Source organism: Mytilus edulis, chromosome 2 (genome assembly GCF_963676685.1).
Source record: "Mytilus edulis chromosome 2, xbMytEdul2.2, whole genome shotgun sequence".
Lineage (NCBI taxonomy): Eukaryota > Metazoa > Mollusca > Bivalvia > Mytilida > Mytilidae > Mytilus > Mytilus edulis.
In genome coordinates, this window is record NC_092345.1 from 2,101,746 (window position 1) to 2,121,247 (window position 19,502).

General features: G+C 33.3%; 1 protein-coding gene across 2 annotated transcripts in view; it reads left to right on the forward strand.

Moving 5' to 3' along the window:
- Window positions 1-19,015, forward strand: part of LOC139511224 (nuclear pore complex protein Nup214-like) — a 40,742-nt gene extending 21,727 nt beyond the window's left edge. For both annotated transcript variants that reach the window (XM_071297804.1, XM_071297805.1), the window contains 15 exons: window positions 216-376; window positions 1,348-1,410; window positions 2,326-2,486; window positions 3,035-3,170; window positions 3,975-4,157; window positions 6,038-6,514; window positions 7,117-7,251; window positions 11,978-12,055; window positions 12,879-14,442; window positions 15,318-15,475; window positions 15,802-15,942; window positions 16,302-16,515; window positions 16,825-16,982; window positions 17,876-17,897; window positions 18,802-19,015. In XM_071297804.1, the coding sequence (XP_071153905.1) occupies window positions 216-376; window positions 1,348-1,410; window positions 2,326-2,486; window positions 3,035-3,170; window positions 3,975-4,157; window positions 6,038-6,514; window positions 7,117-7,251; window positions 11,978-12,055; window positions 12,879-14,442; window positions 15,318-15,475; window positions 15,802-15,942; window positions 16,302-16,515; window positions 16,825-16,982; window positions 17,876-17,897; window positions 18,802-18,835 (3,685 nt within the window). In that variant the 3' untranslated portion in view covers window positions 18,836-19,015. The remainder of the gene's footprint in view (window positions 1-215; window positions 377-1,347; window positions 1,411-2,325; window positions 2,487-3,034; window positions 3,171-3,974; window positions 4,158-6,037; window positions 6,515-7,116; window positions 7,252-11,977; window positions 12,056-12,878; window positions 14,443-15,317; window positions 15,476-15,801; window positions 15,943-16,301; window positions 16,516-16,824; window positions 16,983-17,875; window positions 17,898-18,801) is intronic.
- The last annotated feature ends 487 nt before the right edge of the window (window positions 19,016-19,502 follow it).

Genomic DNA, 19,502 nt, shown 5'->3' on the forward strand with positions numbered 1-19,502 from the left:
TAAAAGTGGAGGTATGTTTAGTGCAACAGGGAAGCATTCTTGTTCCAAAATGTATTTCTCAAAAATGTCATGCACATGAAAGAAATGTTTTTCACATTTTTTAAGCCATTATAATATATATTTTCTATATATATGAGTGGTATTATTGAGCATGGTCAAAGAACATCTTGTTTTTGACACAGTAAATTAACTTTATTTATGACTTATATTTATAGGAGTGCTGAGCTTTCTTCTTTAGCGGATTCTCTACTAGAGTCAAAATCTGCTCCCCTGTCTAGTAGTAAGGTCACAGAAACAACAAGTCCACAGAAGATGGCTCGACTTCGGGAACATTTGTCCAGGAGATCTGTTCCCAGGATTAAATCTACTAGGCCAGGTAATTTATTATTCATCAAATGATCTAATATAAACTGCTGAAGGGCATATATTGTTGAAATTTTTAAAGATGAATATAAAAATAAGTTTTTTGGGATACGATTGCTTTGAAGCATCTGTAGACTTATACCGGTGGCTCAGAGCATTGCCCTCACGTCAATCGTTTTATTCTAAACATCTCAGATTCTTATGATTGTCTTGCTTTAAAAGGTAAAAACAAACAAAGAGATTGAACTTAAACAACTTTCCTATAATGTTCTTTTCATAATCTTCATGTTTGATAATTCCCTTGACTTATATGCGTGTTTTTAACAACACGGAAAATCAGAATTAAGCAGTATGTATATTTAGTGTATTTAGAAATTTAGAAACACGTCAGAGGGAATTCCCAGTTTTGATAAAATGCGAGAGTTCTCTGAATTCCGATAAATCTATTTCTGTCATATATAAGAACTGAAGTTGAGTTTTTCTTATATGTTACCGTTATGAAACTGGTATTTGAGATTGTAATTCCATAAAGAACTAGAGAACCATCTAGGTCGTTTAATAAACATTAATATACGTTCTTGCTCCGGGTTTGTTTTGGAAATTATGCAGTGACTGCTGTGGAAAGTAAACTTGGAATTGATAGTACAAAAATAAAACAGAATAGACATAATTACATTGTTCATACACTTTTATCCGGGATTGGCTATTTTGTAACTATTTTACATACAAGTGCAGTTGAATTAGCTTTGAAAATAATATTATCCAGCTACATGTATACATGTGTCAATGAAACAACGGCAATCGTATTCTTCAGAGCAATCTGCTATTTGATTAAAGTATTATGTCAGATTGTTTTTGGTTTGCTGATAACTCAATATTATATGACTTAAGAGTTATTTTAGGATGTAACATTGATAGACAGAAACAATCATCATTTCATACTTTACGCACTCACATGAACATTTGGGATTTATATATTTTCAGAGAATTTATCAATGTCAAGGATTGTGACAGCCAGTCCAGTTGCCAGCAGAACACAACAGAGAGGTATATTTAATTTTAGAAATTGCATCAATCAATGTATGCTTGCTTGTTATGATTCATAGATTGGTGCTACAAAAGAAAGGCTAAAGGTACCAACATAAACCTGATCACTATTTATGAATCTGTGACACTTTTAACGTCCAACAACAATCACTTTCCTTTGTGGTGTCAGATATTTTCTATTGTGACGTCAAAATTTTATGTGAACCTTTGTGATCTTTAGTAATGAGGGACAAATAGCAATAAGGTGTATTTCAACTTACAATGCAATGGCTGACAAAAAAAGACTAACAGATAAACAACAGTATACAAAACACAACATAGAAAATTAAAGACTGAGCAACATGTACCTGGTGATATCAGATGCTCTGGAAGGGTAAGCAAATCCTGCTCCACATTTGGCCCCTGTCGTGTTGCTCATGTTAGTACAAACAAAGTGATAAGTATAATTGGATAGGTCATTTGTGGACTACGTATACTTACAGAGCAGGAAATTGCTAACCCTTCCAGACCATCTGAATTCACTCCACAGATTTAAATGATTAAGTGTTTCTCATCCAAGTGATCTGGTATTAGTTCTATTGTATAAGAGAGTTAAATTAACACCAAAGCTTTCCAAATTGTAATTTCAATATTGTGAAATGTTGCATCACACTTGAAGCAGTGATGTAATCTATATCATGCTTTTGTTCTATACAAAATAAGTAATCATGCTACCATTGTTATTGGAACGATGTGACTCAGATTGATTGGACATAGAAAAGGATATGCTTTATGATCATGTGATCAGGAATCAGGAAGGAAAACACAGTAAAACCTGCTTCAAACTGATCCTGTTGTAAGCAAACATTTGTTTAAATTGGAAAAAATATGTTTTGTCACTTTTCATGTCATTACTTATTTTTATATTTTTTCCAGCATCAGCAGTGCAAAATGAGGCCCCAGTGACAAATGGGTTCAAAGGTCAACAGCAATTTGGCCAGCCTAATGTGAGACCTCAATATCAGACTTCATCAATACAACAACAGGCCAGGAGCCTTACAGGATCGTCTATTAGATTCCAACAGACTAAACCTGCTGTAAGTTAAAATAAACAACATTTTAGGTTTACAGTTACTTTACAGTTAAAATAGACCATTCAGACAGATTAAACCTCAGGTGATTGAATCTGAGGTACTTTTATTAGTTTAGATGTAAGCATATAGTTTAAGTTTCTTCTATTTAGAGTTCTCACCCTTTCTTGAAAAGGGAAAAAATAAAAAAGTTTTTATTAATCTGATGCAGGCCTGGAGATGTTGATATTTGAAAAAAATGATGAACATCGTGGAAACAAATAAAATAATGTGGAATTTTGGTGAAATTTTGAATGGATTGTTTACCTAAATCCTCTTGTTGAATTTTCACTAAAAATTTTCTATGATGTAGGGCATTATCACCAAGGAAAGACATCACGGATTTAAAGCTTTATCTGCACAAATGCAGAATGATATATTATTATACACTAACTTTTGGTTACACACTGTTTAAAACATATGCTGTTTACATAAAATAATTTGCTAATTCTATGTATTTGTCAGCGTGTTATTTATATTAGTCTGCACAATGTATTTGTTATTTATCTTTACAGTATATGAATGTTGGTCAATCAGGCATGACTATATCAGGTGACAGAAATCAGTCAGGTGGAAGATTTGAAGGTCAACCAAGAATGACTGAAGGATTCAATGCAGTGAAACGTTCCTATGGTGTACTACCTCCTGATGGTAAGAATGATAATGAGTACTCAATGTTTGGAGTACACATCTCCTAAACAAAAGCTTTAACAATACCATTCTTGTAATTTTGGTGTAGTTGCCATCTTTATAAAGCTTTATTCTTGTAGATTTGTATTCATATGTTTTGGAATTGCTGTTCATTCCATAACTAATATATTTAGCCTTTACAAAATCATTTGAAATTTGTAGATGTTGTAAGGACTTTAAACGCATGTGTCATTAGATTTGACAGTTTCACATTTGTCATGTTAGAAACTAGCTCAAATTAAAAATCTTACACATTTAACTATCTGTTGTGCTAGAGTTAACTCCATTTATAATGAAGAACAGTAAACAAAAATTATGATTTCAGTATCTGATTAGAAGTAGGAAAACAAAGGAGCTAGGTCATTTTAAAATTTGACTCATTTGAATACCAGTAGCGTTATGTCCCTTAAAAATGCAATTCAAACACAAAATGGGAAACCTGTAAGCATAAGTATAGATATTTACATTTTGAGATCTTTTATAATAATATAAATTTTATGATATTCAAGTTATACTCCCAAAAATACAAAGAATATACAGATGATTGGGTTTTCTTTATTTTATGTAATAGTATGTCTTGTCAAAATCACCCGAAATGTGAAATATTTAAACATCATGTTTTAAAACAACTAACACAAGTTGAGAAAGGAGTTTTAATATAGCCAAACCCTGTAACATATGATGGGAGTATTTGTATGCATGTATACATTCTAGTTTTATTTCTAAAAAGGTCCACTTCTCATGTCTAAAATAAAATATTTTCAGATTTGAGACAGACCCTGAGTGGGATAGAGGACATAACACCTCCCTCCTCTACGGGATATGAAGAGGATGAGGAGGATGATGAGACCGAGACAGAAACTAACGATGATGAGGAGGGATTTGGATCACAGTACAACATTCCATCTCAAGAATCCAGTGATAGTGAAACAGAAGTCCAGGGCTCTGGTAAATACAACTTAGGTTTCTTACTAATTTCACAGATCATTCCTTATGGCTGTGCAGTCATTTATGATCAGAATGGAGACATTAATTCTAATGCCAAGGGTAGAATGGGTGCCATTCTTTATGCACACTTAAGAACTCTTGCAACATATATGAGGGGTCTGTAGGTGGCTAAAGGAGTAGGTCCAGTAAGACCCCTTTTTGGCCCCAAATTATAGCAGTTTTACAAAATTGTTAAAATGGAAAGTTTAAGTTATTTCTTAGAAAGAAGAATGCTGTTGCTGCATTAATATTGGCTGTTTTTGACAATACAATGCACATAGAGCTGATACTGACATCATTAAGTCATGCTAAATTACTGAAATCTTCACAATTTTAGCATTTTATGTAAATTTTAGACGGTTTCTGTCTTAAATGAAAGTGGCCCATTTGTGTTCATTCTTAATATTGAAATGTAAGTTGTATTTGATGATAATACATAACATACATAAAGGTTGAGGATGAACATGGATGTGGCCACCTTCATTTTTGACAAAAACGATCTGAAAAGTGACACATTTTTTGCATATTTGATAGATTTTTCGTATTTAAATTTGAATCATAGCGTTTTTAATGAGTGAATCAGTTAAAATCCTTCACTTTAAGTAATTGAATCAACTGAAATTGACACTAATAAGTGTTTAAAAAGTGTCCAAAATTTTTCGTCAGATGGACCTGAAATTTGAGGCCAAAATCGGCCCTTACCGGACCTACTCCTTTCTGTCCTTATACAACTAACTATGATTTTTTAATAGCATTCTAAATTTCTATGCCCTTGATGCTAGCCCTTCCTTTGCATTACCAATCTATAGTATGATTAATTCATTTGTTCTAGTCCTTGAAATAAAGGCCATTGGATGTTAAATTGCATAACCTATGTATGGAGTGAATGCAACCTTTCCCCAAAACAAGTACTGTAAATTCCGAAGTCATCAAGCAACTAAAGTTGACCTTAGATATATTTTGCTTTTTCTCTATTTGCTTTTGATCATCAAGCTATTTAACAGTTTCGGTTCTTATACATCTTTGGCTTTAAAATATTTGGCTCTTTGAGTGTTCCAGAGGAAGAGAATAGAGAAAAGTGTTTTGGATGCTTGAAATTTATAAACTTTTGTTTACATTTTTTTAACATGATGATAATCTGAAAGTGAAAGTGAAAGTGAAAGTTGTACTTTATAAAGAATAAAAATGAAAGTAAAAATGTATTAAAAGCAAAAGTGAAAGTCAGATAATTATACATGGCATAGCGTAGTAAAATAGTTAAAGAAATTTGAAAAATTAAATTGTAGATAAAATAGATATACCTGTATGTATTTTACTTTAATTGGAAAAAATATTCCAGGAAATTCTCAACAAACATTCTATAATATAAAAGTTACTATAAAACTGAAAGTAAAATTTTCTACAAAATTATTTTAGTTTAGAAGTTGTGAATATACAATGAATTTTAAATGTAAGTTATTTATAAACAATGAGTTTAAGTTAACTAAAGATGAAAACTTCAACGGTAGGTTTTAAAAGCTTAAACAAATCAATTACCATGATTACAATGCTGAAGTAATTATTACTTTTAATTGGTATCGTTTATGTTATTGGTATCGTTTGTGTTATTGGTCCTGTTAATGGTATTAGTATTGTTGATACTATTTGTGCCATTGATGTTATTATCTGTTAAACATGTGTAGGAGTTAAAAAGTTTTTTTTATAACTGACAAGTCTGACATTTCCTATTTTATTCTCATCAATGGAATAAAAAAAGGTACTAAGAAAAACTGGATAAAGAAATCATTTACTTAAATCCGTCTTTTGTATTTTCTACTTACATCCATCTTTTGTAATTTCAGGGAAGGTAACATCAACTCCATTATCCTCTGTAAGACCTGACATGCCCAGATCAAGCCCAGTGGTAACAAGCAGAAATTTGTTTGGGTCTCCAAAACCATCGGACGGCAGCACAACAGCCAAATCATTTTCATTTGGAGGCACAGATACAACAAAAGGATTCTCATTTGGTGGTAGCACAGATTCAACTGGTGGAGCCATTCCCAAAAGTTCAAATGGATTTGCCTTCAAATCAAATGCAGCCACGGCAACAAATTTAGCAGAAAAAGTGTCGTCTGCAAGCAGCAGCAAGACTAGTAACACCCACTCTACTGGTTATAATTTTGGACAGACTGGTACCTCTAAGTTTGGACAAACTGGTACCTCAACCTTTGGTTCTGAATCTTTTTCTACAACCACAGGTTCCTCTGCAGGATTTGACTTCACAGCTGGGAGGAAGACAGATGAAACAAAGAAAGATAATAGTACTTCAGATTTAGGTACAACCTGTCTTAACTAAATCAAAATTATCAGATGGTTTTATATAAACATAAGATTACAATTGGATATAATGTACTTGAGTTAGCTAACTGACTAAATGAATCATGAACTGATTCAAAAACTGATAAAAAAAAATGTTGGATGGAGGGGTCAAATTTTATATTTCCCAATCTACTTTGTATTGTGCAGTAGGAAACTAGGCAATTGTTTTAGGTATTTTAGATACAAAATCACAGTTCAAACTTTAACAAACTTGGCATCCGCCGCATGCCAAGGCCCCATAGGTAGAGGAAGACCTATATTGAATTTGGGGTCAATAAGTAAAAGGCCAAGGTCATATCAGCTATTGTTAGACTAAAGATAGGGAAAATATTTGATTTTTGGTTGTTATCTTTATCTGTATTGGCAACTATTTCTATTACTATATATTGCTTCTATACATTTATTTTATAACATCACACGCACATAGCATGTGATTTGTTTCGGAAAAATTTAAGAGTTAAAACTCTTAAAGCAGATTTGTTTTAAAGAAAATGAAATGTTCTTTAATCATCACATTTGGACAGAATTGTTAAGAAATATATTTTTTCTCTGTTTATAGGGGGTGGAGAATCAACAGCTGATGTTTCTAAGTCAGCATCAAAGTTGTCACTAGATGGCACCACTTTCACAGCTAAGCCAACTGGTTCTTCTTTTTCCTTCTCTGGAGGAGCATCCAGTTCACAAAACATAACAGGTAAACACTAAGTTTCATCATTGAAGGAGGGGAGGGACTTAGACAGACTTTTATGGAAGTTATGATTTGATCAGTTAAATGGGAACCACTCGTATTCAGTAATAATTACTGAACATTGCTATTAAGAATGGTACATCCTATTTCCCTGGTGATTATGTGGCCTGCATACCTGTTATTCTATCTGATGAACAGCAAAACATATCCTTGTGTACCTTTAAGCAAATTGAATTTTTGGTGTTTTTCCTGTTGTTTAGAAACATTTACTAGGTAGAGAGAAAGTTTTAAAATGAAAGAATTATTAATAGGACAAAATCTACTATAAATCAAGCTCATGTCAACAAATATGTTAGTGGAAATGGTCAGTAAGTATTTCTTGCCATGGAATGATGATTTTTATGCCCCACCTACGATAGTAGAGGGGCATTATGTTTTCTGGTCTGTGCGTCCTTTCGTCCGTTCATCCGTCCGTCCGTCTGTACCGCTTCAGGTTAAAGTTTTTGGTCAAGGTAGTTTTTGGGGAAAGACGGCTTCAAGCCGTCAATCCCCTATGGGGTTGACCAGAGTGACACTCCCTCACATCATTCATTTTGTTTTTATACATGTTATAGTGTGGGAAAACCCCCAACAAATCTTACTTAGATTGAAGAGAAGGAGACCCAGAAATGAATAGTTTGACTTTAAACACTTTTTTACACATTTCCCTTCTGTTTCTCACGAAATTATCGTATCTTGAACTCTCCTTTACACTATTTACGTTTATTTAACAATCCGGAAAAATTAGTATGACGAGATATTCTAAATATATCCAACCTACATTGTATTTTATAGTGACGTCATTCTTGGAAGAAGCAGGGATATCCTTCACCAGTTCACTGGTTATTTAAATCATTCTTAGAGATCGTGCACTAATCATAAATTTGTATTTGTTAAATCTAAACATAATATTGTTTACTGTAGATGATTTAAACATCAACATGCAATACTTTAATTTGTAGGTCAACAACTTTCAAAATAAACAAAGATCGTGGGGTTACATGACACAGGGGAAAGAAACGATTTTGGCCAAGTTCGGATGGATATCTAGAGTAGATTGAATTGACATGGTCATATATAACACCTGTTATGATTGGATAAAGCTTTTCCGCCATTAACACTCGAGGAACCCTGGTTGAGGCAGGGTTCCTAGAGATCGACTCGATATCCCGGATGTTATGACGTCAATCCAATCAAATTTGAATGTAAACATATTCAGAGTAGGGGCCTTGTACTTCCGGTAATCTAGAGACCTTACTCTTCAAAATTATTTACCGTTCATATGGAACTCTAGTCAGAACTCTAGTTCCATCCGAACTTGGCCTTTATTACTTTTTTCGGGTCTCACTAATTAGAGACAAGAAGCGTCAAAAAGCGACAAGAAGCGTCAAGAAGACTATTTAGCGACAAGAAAAACATATTCTTCTTGTCGCTTCTTGTCGCTAAAATTCTTTTTGTTGTTAATTAGTGAGACCACTTGTTTCTGTAAAAATTCTGAGAATCTTCCTCCAATTCAGGAGCACCTCAATTGATGAGTAATTATCCACTTAAATAAAAGTTAAAGTATTTAAACACTTCAAATGTGACATTTCATTGGATTAGTAGTCTTCTATTAAAACTAAATTTTTGTGTACCTACATAATCATTGTAATGGTAAAAAAAAAAAAAAATTGCATTTTTATAGTTTTAACATATTTATATTTACAAATATTTCAAAATTATGATTTGGAAACAAGCTTCACACAGTTTACATCACTCATATTGTTTTTTTTTATTAGTACCTGTTTCCCTGTGATGAGAGTTGAAACTAAGAACTTTAACAATGGAAATTTAAAACTGAATAGATTTTTCAGTCCACACTTTCTAAAGAAAAAACTTTAAAATCCAAGAGTACTGTCACAAAAAATGGAAAATGGCCCTAGCCTGCAGTTCAGTGGTACACAATCAAGATTTCAAAAAATATTGTAGTTGTTGTGTAATGACAGAATTCAGTTGAGTTTTAGATAATTAGCTATCAACTTTAATCAAATATAAAATTGAGAAAGGAAATGGTGAATATGTCAAAGCGACAACCACCCGACCATAGAGCAAACAACAGCCGAAGGCAACCAATGGGTCTTCAATGTAGCGAGAATTCCCGCACCCGTAGGTGTCCTTCAGCTGGCCCCTAAAATATGCATAATAGTACAGTGATAATGGACGTCATACTAAACTCCGAATTATACACAAGAAACTAAAATTTAAAATCATACAAGACTAACAAAGGCCAGAGGCTCCTGACTTGGGACAGGCGCAAAATTGCGGCGGGGTTAAACATGTTTATGAGATCTCAACCCTCCCCCTATACCTCTAGCCAATGTAGAAAAGTAAAAGAATAACAATACGCACATTAAAATTCAGTTCAAGAGAAGTCCGAGTCTGATGTCAAAAGATGTAACAAAAGAAAATAAATAAAATGACAATAATACATAAATAACAACAGACTACTAGCAGTTAACTGACATGCCAGCTCCAGACCTCAATTAAACTGATTGAAAGATTATGTCTTCATCATATGAATATCAGGTACAATCCCTCCCGTTAGGGGTTTAGTATCATACTATCATAAAATATATGAGAAGAACATAACCCGTGTCATGCCAACAACTGTTTTTTTTTAGAAGTAAATGTGTTTAGTTCCGATGCAAAGACCCTATCAGTGAATCAATGTTAAAGCCAAAATATGCAATCTTTAATGACCTGACAACAGTATCGTAACTATATCCCCTTTTAATAAGTCTATTTAAAGGTTTTGTTAGTTTCTGAGGAGAATACTGACATTTTTGTGCTTTATAAAGAATATTTCCATAAAATTTTGGATGTGAAATACCTGAACGTATAAGATGTCTGCATGTTGAGTTATATTTACGAATTATTTCCTTATACCGGTGATAAAATTTAGTAAATGTTTTGACCAGTTTGTGATATCGAAAACCCTGGTGTAATAATTTTTCAGTAATACATAAATTTCTCTCGCTAAAATCTAATACATTGTTACATACACGAGCGAATCGTACAAGTTGAGATATATAAACACCATAAGATGGTGACAAGGGAACGTCACCATCTAAAAATGGATAATTAACAATAGGAAATGAAAAATCATCTCTTTTATCATAAATTTTTGTATTAAGCTTCCCGTTTATGATATAGATATCAAGATCGAGGAAAGGGCAGTGGTCATTGTTATCATTAGCTTTATTTAAAGTAAGTTCTACAGGATAAATTTCTTTAGTATACATACTGAAGTCGTCATTATTTAGAGCCAATATATCATCCAAATATCTAAAAGTATTGTTAAATTTTTGTATCAAATGTTGTTTTGATGGGTCTTTGCTAATTTTAGTCATAAATTGTAACTCATAACAATACAAAAACAGGTCCGCAATAAGTGGTGCACAGTTAGTCCCCATTGGAATTCCAATAACTTGACGATATACGGAATCTCCAAAGCGAACAAAAATGTTATCAAGTAAAAATTCAAGTGCATAAATAGTATCAAAGCATGTCCAATTGACATAGTTCTTTTGTTTATTGCTACTAAAAAATGATCTAAAAGAGTTTGAACATATGTACTCGCATTCCGACTTTTTAAATGCCCAGTTAATTAGGGATGTGAATTTTTTCTTAATAAGAATATGAGGCAAAGTGGTATATAGGGTAGAAAAATCAAAACTTTGAACAGATTCAAAATCACCAATATATGCATGCAATTTATCAAGTACTTCCAACGAGTTTTTGACACTCCAAAAGTAATTAATTCCACTATTTTCAAAGGCCTTATTTGAACAATTTATTATCAGATGTTTAGATTTAGAAGATGCAGATCACTTCCATTGGTCCAAATTGAATCCTAAACTAAGGAAATGAAATTACATAAACAACAATTGATTTCAATATTGTCAACCTTTCTACATGTTCTAGCGGTTCTCTTTTTCATTCTTCATATGTAAACTATCAAAAGATACCCCCCCCTTTCCAAAAACATAATAAAATAGAAACAAGGGCCGTCTTTCCCCTCAGAGCTATTCAGCTCTTTGATTGATGAAGTTGAAGTCCAATCAACTTCAAACTTAGTACACATGTTCCCTATGATATGATCTTTCTAATTTTAATGCCAAATTATAGTTTTTATCCCAATGTCACGGTCCACTGAACATAGAAAATGAAAGTGCGAGTGGGGCATTCGTGTACTGAGGACACATTCTTGTTAAATATTTTTTGTGTTATCAACTAAAAATAGATTTTAATGATGAATTATAATCTAGTCTAAAATGTAAGAGAGTGGCAAGTCAAAGATGCTTATAGATCAAGGGAACCAACACAGGCTCTATAGAGCCTCTATTTTTATTAAATGAATTTAAATAAGATCCAAATATTCCCATGTCTTATGTTTTTAAGCAGTAGTTTGTTTTCATGTAATATTTCACTAAATTACTATTATACTTTGCATGAATTAAAGTATCTTATGCAGTCTGGGTTATATTTTCACAAGCCTACACCAAAGTGGGTTGAATGGTCATAAGCAATGGAACTGACCAATGGTGTGACATTGTTTTCAGTTTGGTGTACAAATAATGAAATTACTCACAATTGATCTAAATCTGAAATCATGAATTTATCAAGAAAGCTTTGTAACTTATATATATTGTAGGACTATTTGGTAGTAAACACAATGTTCAGAAGACTTCATCTAGTGACAGTACCACAAAGTCAAAGGAAACAGTTGAAGGTAGTTAGAACCATAATAGCAACTCAAGCACAACATTTATATTAATTTTGTAGCCAAATTTCTTTTTCCAGCTACAGGTATTTTCTAACATTTGACTTTTGTTCAAATTTTAATCCATTGTTACTATTACCAATTAATTATTTATAAAAAAAAAAAGGATTTGAAATTTATGTGAATTTTATCTCCTAGCTATGCTTTATGCTATTTTATTATTATTGACAATTATATGCACCTTTCAGTGAACCTATGAGCCTCCCCTGGCCATGATTACACACTAAACGTTTCTAAATAGGAATAGATACAGAACTCAAGAGCTACTTACGAATGTCATTCAAGAACATAAGGTTATGACATTGGAACCCTTATTGTGGCGAGATGTACTTTAATAATAATGTTCATGGATAAGGATATGAAAATTGTAGTCCGACTTTGGTTCTTCATCTCATTCACAGATAAATATTGGCCACCCTGATTGCTGAATGTGGCATTTAACACCAACAAACAAATGAGACCTGTTTCTATGAAGAAAAAAAACATCTAGTCATATTTTCAATATAAGTAAATGATATAAATTGAGTTTCCATTGAAATCAGAAGGTGTTTTAAAAATGAAAAACACAAAAAAAATTCTGTAAGTTTTTGATTGAAGTTGAAAAGTTAGCTTATCTGTTGACGCACAATGCATTCAATTCCTGGACAAACGATGAATGATAGGTGTCTTATTGCCTTATAATGTGATTTTATGTAGCTAATGCATAATAACTTTTACCTTTATACATTATAGAAACAGAAACCAAGATTTAACATAAACATTTGTTTTACAGGTCCCACCAATGAAAACAAACCAGCCAGTGGATTTTCTTTTTCCCAGTCATTTGGTTCTATACCACCAACTGGCAGCAGTGGAGTAGACACAACACCAAAGACTTCAAAAGATACAGGAAGTGGACAAGGGGTGACAACGCCAAACCAACAGCCAAGCTCTTCAGTTTCCAGAAGTTTATTTGGTTCTCCTACTACAGGAGCACCATCACCTGTTATAAGTCATGCTACATCTTCAGATGATCCTAAAATATCTTCAACAGGAGTATTTAGTACCAGTTCTTCAAGTGAAACAGGTCTATTTGGGAAACCAGCAGTCAGTCAAAGTGTATCAAGTACTTCTAACAGTACTGGTCTCTTTGGGAAACCACAGGTCAGTCAAAGTGTATCAAGTACTTCTAACAGTACTGGTCTATTTGGGAAACCAGTAGTCAGTCAAAGTGAATCAAGTACAACTAACAATACAGGTCTGTTTGGTAAAAAATTGTCAACAGATGGACAGACACCAACTGTTACGAGTTCAGAAACTACTGCCAGCAGTGAGACCTTAAACCAACAAAAAGAGAAAAGTGAAGAAACAGTGACAAGTTCATCAGGTGTGACAGATGAGGTCAGTGGATCAAATGTGCCACCTAGTAATGCCACTGGAGGTGGATTATTTGGGCAAACATCAAGTGCAACAACTGGAATGTTTGGACAGACAACTTCAGCCGCAGGAACAGGTTTATTTGGTCAGACCACTACAACAGGAGCCTCGTTTGGACAGTCCAGTAGTGCAGCCTCTACCATTGCTCCTTTTGGTCAGGGAACAACAACATCAACTACAAGCCCATTTGGACAAACATCCACAACAACTGATGAAAATCTGTTTCTGCAACAACCCTCTTCTACTCCATCTAGTCTGTTTGGACAGACCCCATCTACCACTAGCTCTGGGGGATTATTTGGCCAAACTACAACTAGTTCTGCAGGACTGTTTGGACAACCTTCTTCTAGCTCTAGTGGTTTATTTGGTCAGCCAGCATCATCCTCTGGAGGATTGTTTGGTCAGACAACATCATCAACAAGCTCAGGCGGTCTTTTTGGTAAGCCAACCTCTACTCCTAGTTCTGGAGGACTTTTTGGTCAGTCAACTTCAACTCCTACCTCTGGTGGCATGTTTGGACAGACTACCTCCTCTCCTGCTGGAGGATTATTTGGCCAACCAGCTTCATCAGCGGGAACCAGTGTATTTGGGCAAACAGCTTCACCAGCTGGAACCAGTGTTTTTGGGCAACCAGTTTCCTCAACTGGAACCAGTGTATTTGGGCAACCAGCTTCATCTGGGAGTAGTGGATTTGGGCAACCAGCTTCACCAGGTGGAACCAGTGTATTTGGGCAAACAGTATCATCTGGGAGTAGTGGATTTGGGCAACCAGCTTCATCAGCTGGAACCAGTGTATTTGGGCAACCAGTATCATCTGGGAGTAGTGGATTTGGGCAGACATCAGGATTTGGTCAGAAGACAACAGCTCCAGGATTTGGTCAGACTGCATTTGGTCAGACTGCATTTGGTCAAACATCAAGGTAATAAATGGCTACATGTCTAGAGTTGTTAAAATGACTGTAATATGGTTTAAATTTATAATCGTATCATAATCTATTATAACTGTAAATCTGGAAATTATTGGGAGTTTTGTAATAATGGGAATAATGCAGCTGGGTGAGTATTGCAATAATAAGAACTGGTAGTCTGATATCTGATGCAGTTATCTGTATTCAGCTTTTTCTGTATTACGAAAATTGAGATCTTGCATTTTTATGCATTCTAAAAAAATGCAATGATAAATGCATGCAATAATTTCTAAATTAACAGTATTTATTTTTCATTTAAGAAATTTAAAACTTTTCATGACTGTTTCTGAATGAAGACTCTTGATCATTAGTGTGCAAACATAAAATTGTTTATATATTTTTCATCAATATTTAGTGTCATTGTTCAACAAAAGTCTGCAATAAAATCTTCAGTAAATATTTACTTCACTAAAAAAAAATTAGAAAATTTGAAGTTCCCCTGTACTTAACAAATCAACGAAAATTGGAATACCACAAATAATGATAAATCCATAGTATTAAATGCATTAAGCTTGATACTACTTACGTCCTCCTTGGATGAAAATGAACACTTTACAGAATAGATTTTCATCAGAGGAAGATTTTTATCCTGTAAGACGTTATGCATTAGACAATTGACAGGTTTGAGTTCCTTGATTATTTCTGGAAATTTTATAGTCTTTCAATTAGTATGAGGTAACTTTTATGCAAATCATTGAATCCTGAAATATTCTGTTTTTAAAATATTTGGAATTTCACTAATTGGCAAAGCCATTTAAATCTTTTTATTCAGATGAATTTAAGCTGTTATAGATTAACTTATTAAGCCATGTATATGTATGTTTCAGCTCATTTGGTGGGACAGCGACCACATCCAGTTCCGGTGGAGGTGGTGTATTTGGTGGATCTAGTTTCGGTGGCCTCGGTGGCCAACCCAGTGCAGAGAGAGCTAACACCAATGTATTTGGTTCTTCAACCTTTGGTACTACTACAACAAGTTCTGCAGGTAATATTTATCACTTTTTTTTATTACACAGTAATATTATGATAATGTCAACATCAATGTGACAGCAACCCAACCACATACAAAACCAAAAAGAAATCTTGAAGTTAACCTATGGTCTTCTGCAACACTACTAGGTAGAGAGGGAGAACAAAATATTTCTAGCTTCAGATAGTGAAGTAGCAAGAAATATGGTTTTCCCAAATATTGTTAGATTGATTTTCTAATAAATATGTTTGTGTGTGTTAACAATTATTGAAAGGTAACACATTGAAATTTGTTGTTGTAACTTGGACCTAATAAAACTCTCATTATTTTTTTTTCTTCAGGTTCCATCTTTGGTAACCAAGGTAGTTCCACTTTTGAGGCCAAGAGTACCAGTGGTTTTGGAGGGGTAGGAGGTTTTACTAGTGGGGGAGGTAGTGTAGCTGCCTCAGGGTTTGGTGTCGCAGCACAACAGACCAGTCCATGTAAGTCTCTAGACATTACGTAATATAAACTAGCTTTCAAATCCAACAGCCCTTAAACAAATTACAAAAGCAAGCTATAAAAGCCCTCAACCTGAAAAATGTGAATCAACGAAAAAGGATTAAGTAGAGGACCATCTGAACTTTATTAAAAGAAGGTTATCCAGGGTCATCATTGTGGGTATATGTTAGGAAGGAACATGGAGCTGATATTTTTCATCCAATGTTTAGTGGGACTCTCAGCAATACCAGTACACAGTATTCATACATATTATCAATATTTATTGTGTATTTTAATAACTATTATAAAGTTTCTTACTGACTTATTATATGTCTTTGTATATATATTGAATGTATTTCAGCTGGATTTGGAGCTCCTGCTGCTTTTGGGGGAAGTCCTTCCTTTGGAACTGCTCCAGCTTTTGGTACCAGTCAAGCCTTTGGGAGTAGTCCCACAACATTTGGTGGCAGTGGTGGAACAGGATTCGGCAGCCAACCAGTTTTTGGTAATCCAGTCGGTGGTAATACTATGTTTGGAGGATCTCCACAGCAGGGGCAAGCAGCTGGATTTGCAGGGTAAGGCATTTTCCTGCTAACTTTCCATGTTAACACACTCACAATGATTCAGATTTAATTTTCGATATTAATCAAACTTGCAATGATTCAGAATTTCTTTTCCAATTAAGAAATTCACATTGCTTCAGATTTTACTTTTGATAAACAAACTCACAATGATTCAGATTTTACCTTGCAATTAACAAACTTTCAATGAATTAGATTTTTAGATATTGTGGTAAAGAAAGCAGTCCAACATTTGAGGCTCTAGCAGGAAGGAGTTATGTTTATATTGTTGGTTCAGAGTTGCTGTATACATTTATATTTTAGATATGGTGGTACAGGAAGCAGTCCCACATTTGAGGCTCTAGCTGGGAGTAGTAATGTTCCAACATTTGGTGCTTTGTCACAACAACAAAGTCCTGGAGGTGGATTTGGAGGGGGAGGAGGAGGGGGAGGGGGGTTTGGATCAACTCAGCAACAACCAGGTAAATATAACTTAACATACATGAGATTGTGAAGTTTGTTGAAAAAGTCCAAAATTCTGCAAGCTCTGTATAAAAGCTTCAAGAATGTTATTCAAATACATACATCAACATTTCAAGAAAACAAATAACTTTAGATTTGTTTTTGATTGATTGGTGTTTAATATTGGGGTCAAGAGCCTGTAAGATGACCTATAGAATGTAACTTCCATGTTAATTTGGTCTCACTAGCAATCATTCCACATCTTCTTCTCAAAAGGAACACCTTGCTTAATAGTTGTTTTATTAATTTGAAAAAAATTAAACTTCATGTGGTGAACCAACGCCTGTGTGAATCATTTCGTTAGAGTCCCTGAAGTGGATACCTTGGTATGCAGGGTTGTCAAATTATGCAAATAAATGCAACATTAAAATAATACCCAAAATTGACAACAACACTTCGAATGGTCTGCAATTTTATTTGCTATGGTCTACATGTTTCGCCTGGAAGGCAGGCTTTATCAGGACAATTTTTATACAGTAATTAATCCCTGAAGTACTCAAAGTGGTGAAATTTGACGTCGTCATGGTGAGAGAAACAATGAAAAGTGAAAGTAGCAATACAGAGTTATAAATAGATATAAAGATAAATATAGAAAATTAAGAAAATTAAAGTTTGTTTGTATTAATTTGAAAAAAGTATTGAAAAAGGGTTTTTTTAACTCAAAAACTGAAATATTTGAAAAGTATGTCATGAAGGGATAGTTTTCTCTACATAATTGTAATGTAATAGGACTTTTAATTAATACAGATTTTAAAACCAATTTTATTTTAATGTAGACATTCAATAAATAAAAATATCATAAATTCTTGTTCAGTATATTCATTATATTATTTACTCTGTTTATACATTGCAGGTTTCGGCCAAACAACTCCACCGTAAGTATGATATATATATACATGATAAGTCAATGTTCAATTTTTTTAAATAAGGAAATTTGAATTAAACTTGTGACAAAAAAATTATGAAATTAGAATTAGTGATATTCAGATTTTTGTATACAGATAAAAGAAAAATTAGATTAAAAAGAGGAATAAAAATGCTCTTAGAACAAGAAAAACCCCCAAAGTTCAATACACATTCAAGTCATATTGAAAGGCTTTGGGAAAATTTTACAAACAAATCAAAAATATATGTTTAAAGTAAAAATGTAAGCACCTATCACACCATAATGTGCGTTGATGTACTCCCAAAGGTCACACTTGTCACTTGTTTATGGCAACTTTGATATTTTTACAAAAAAATTAACATTGTCTGATTTAAGGATTTTACTTCCAAACAAATGTAAAACAAATGTTTTAAAACACATGTAAATGAAAATACATTTTCCTTCCACATAACTAATGTTTAATGGATGTTTTAACATGTGTTTAACATATCTACTAACATACATGATAAAATATACTGATCAAATTATGTAAAAATTATAAAATAGGTATTAAATTTAATTTCACTCTGCAACAATGATGTAATCATTCATACGTCTTATCTGTTATGTTTTTAACACATGTTTTGCAGATTTTTATAAGTTGTTTAACATATATGTATATCAAAATCTCATACATGTACTAAAAATATATCCTATGTTTTGATACATAACTGCAAAGTTAACTAGACATGGCTTGATTGGTAATATTAAGGGGGAGGGGAAATCAAGATACTTTACAGTATGGCATCAGTAATATGACTGCCAATCAGATTTCTGATTGATTTTGGCTGCAAAGCATGTGTAGCTAGCCTGTATTTATAATTTATTTAATTCAAATATTTATTCATTTTCAGAAGTAATCCATCTTTCTCTGGATATAGGTCTTAATTGTGAGATAAGCAGGCTGACAACTATAAGACCTGAAACAAATTACTGACAAACATTGATACCACCTCCTGAGAAGGATTTATATACAGTGATTCACATTAAAGACTTTACACAATGTTATAAAGACAGTTGTTAAACAATGTGTTGATTTTGTGATTTATTAAAATATATCAAGCAATATATTTGAATTTGAAAAATAAATTATGAAGACATTTATGCAAATGCATAGTCTAAAAAGTATTATTTGCGACTCAAACTTGTTTTTGGATGGATTTAGGAATCAAGTCTCTCTGTTCCTCCAGACCAATTATAGTAACTAGTAGTCAAATTTGAAAGTAGCTTTGTATACATTTAGAGGATATCTAGAATTACCAAAGATTGAAAGAATAATACACCTATTTCCTGAGAAAGATACAGTTACATATGTATATATCTGTTTTTGGTTTTGATCTTATAAGCATAAACTCCAATATAGATTCATAATTCTGCCAACTTCTTTTTCCAGTAACATATCATTTGCCATAAACTTTGGTATAGAGCCTGTTGATCAGTAGTTGTTAATTGTTGGTGTGGAAAGTTGTGGAGTGTTTCCTCGTTTCTTGTTTTTTATTTAGATTAGATAATTGGTTTTCCAGTTTGACTTATTTTACACTAGCCAATTTAGGGC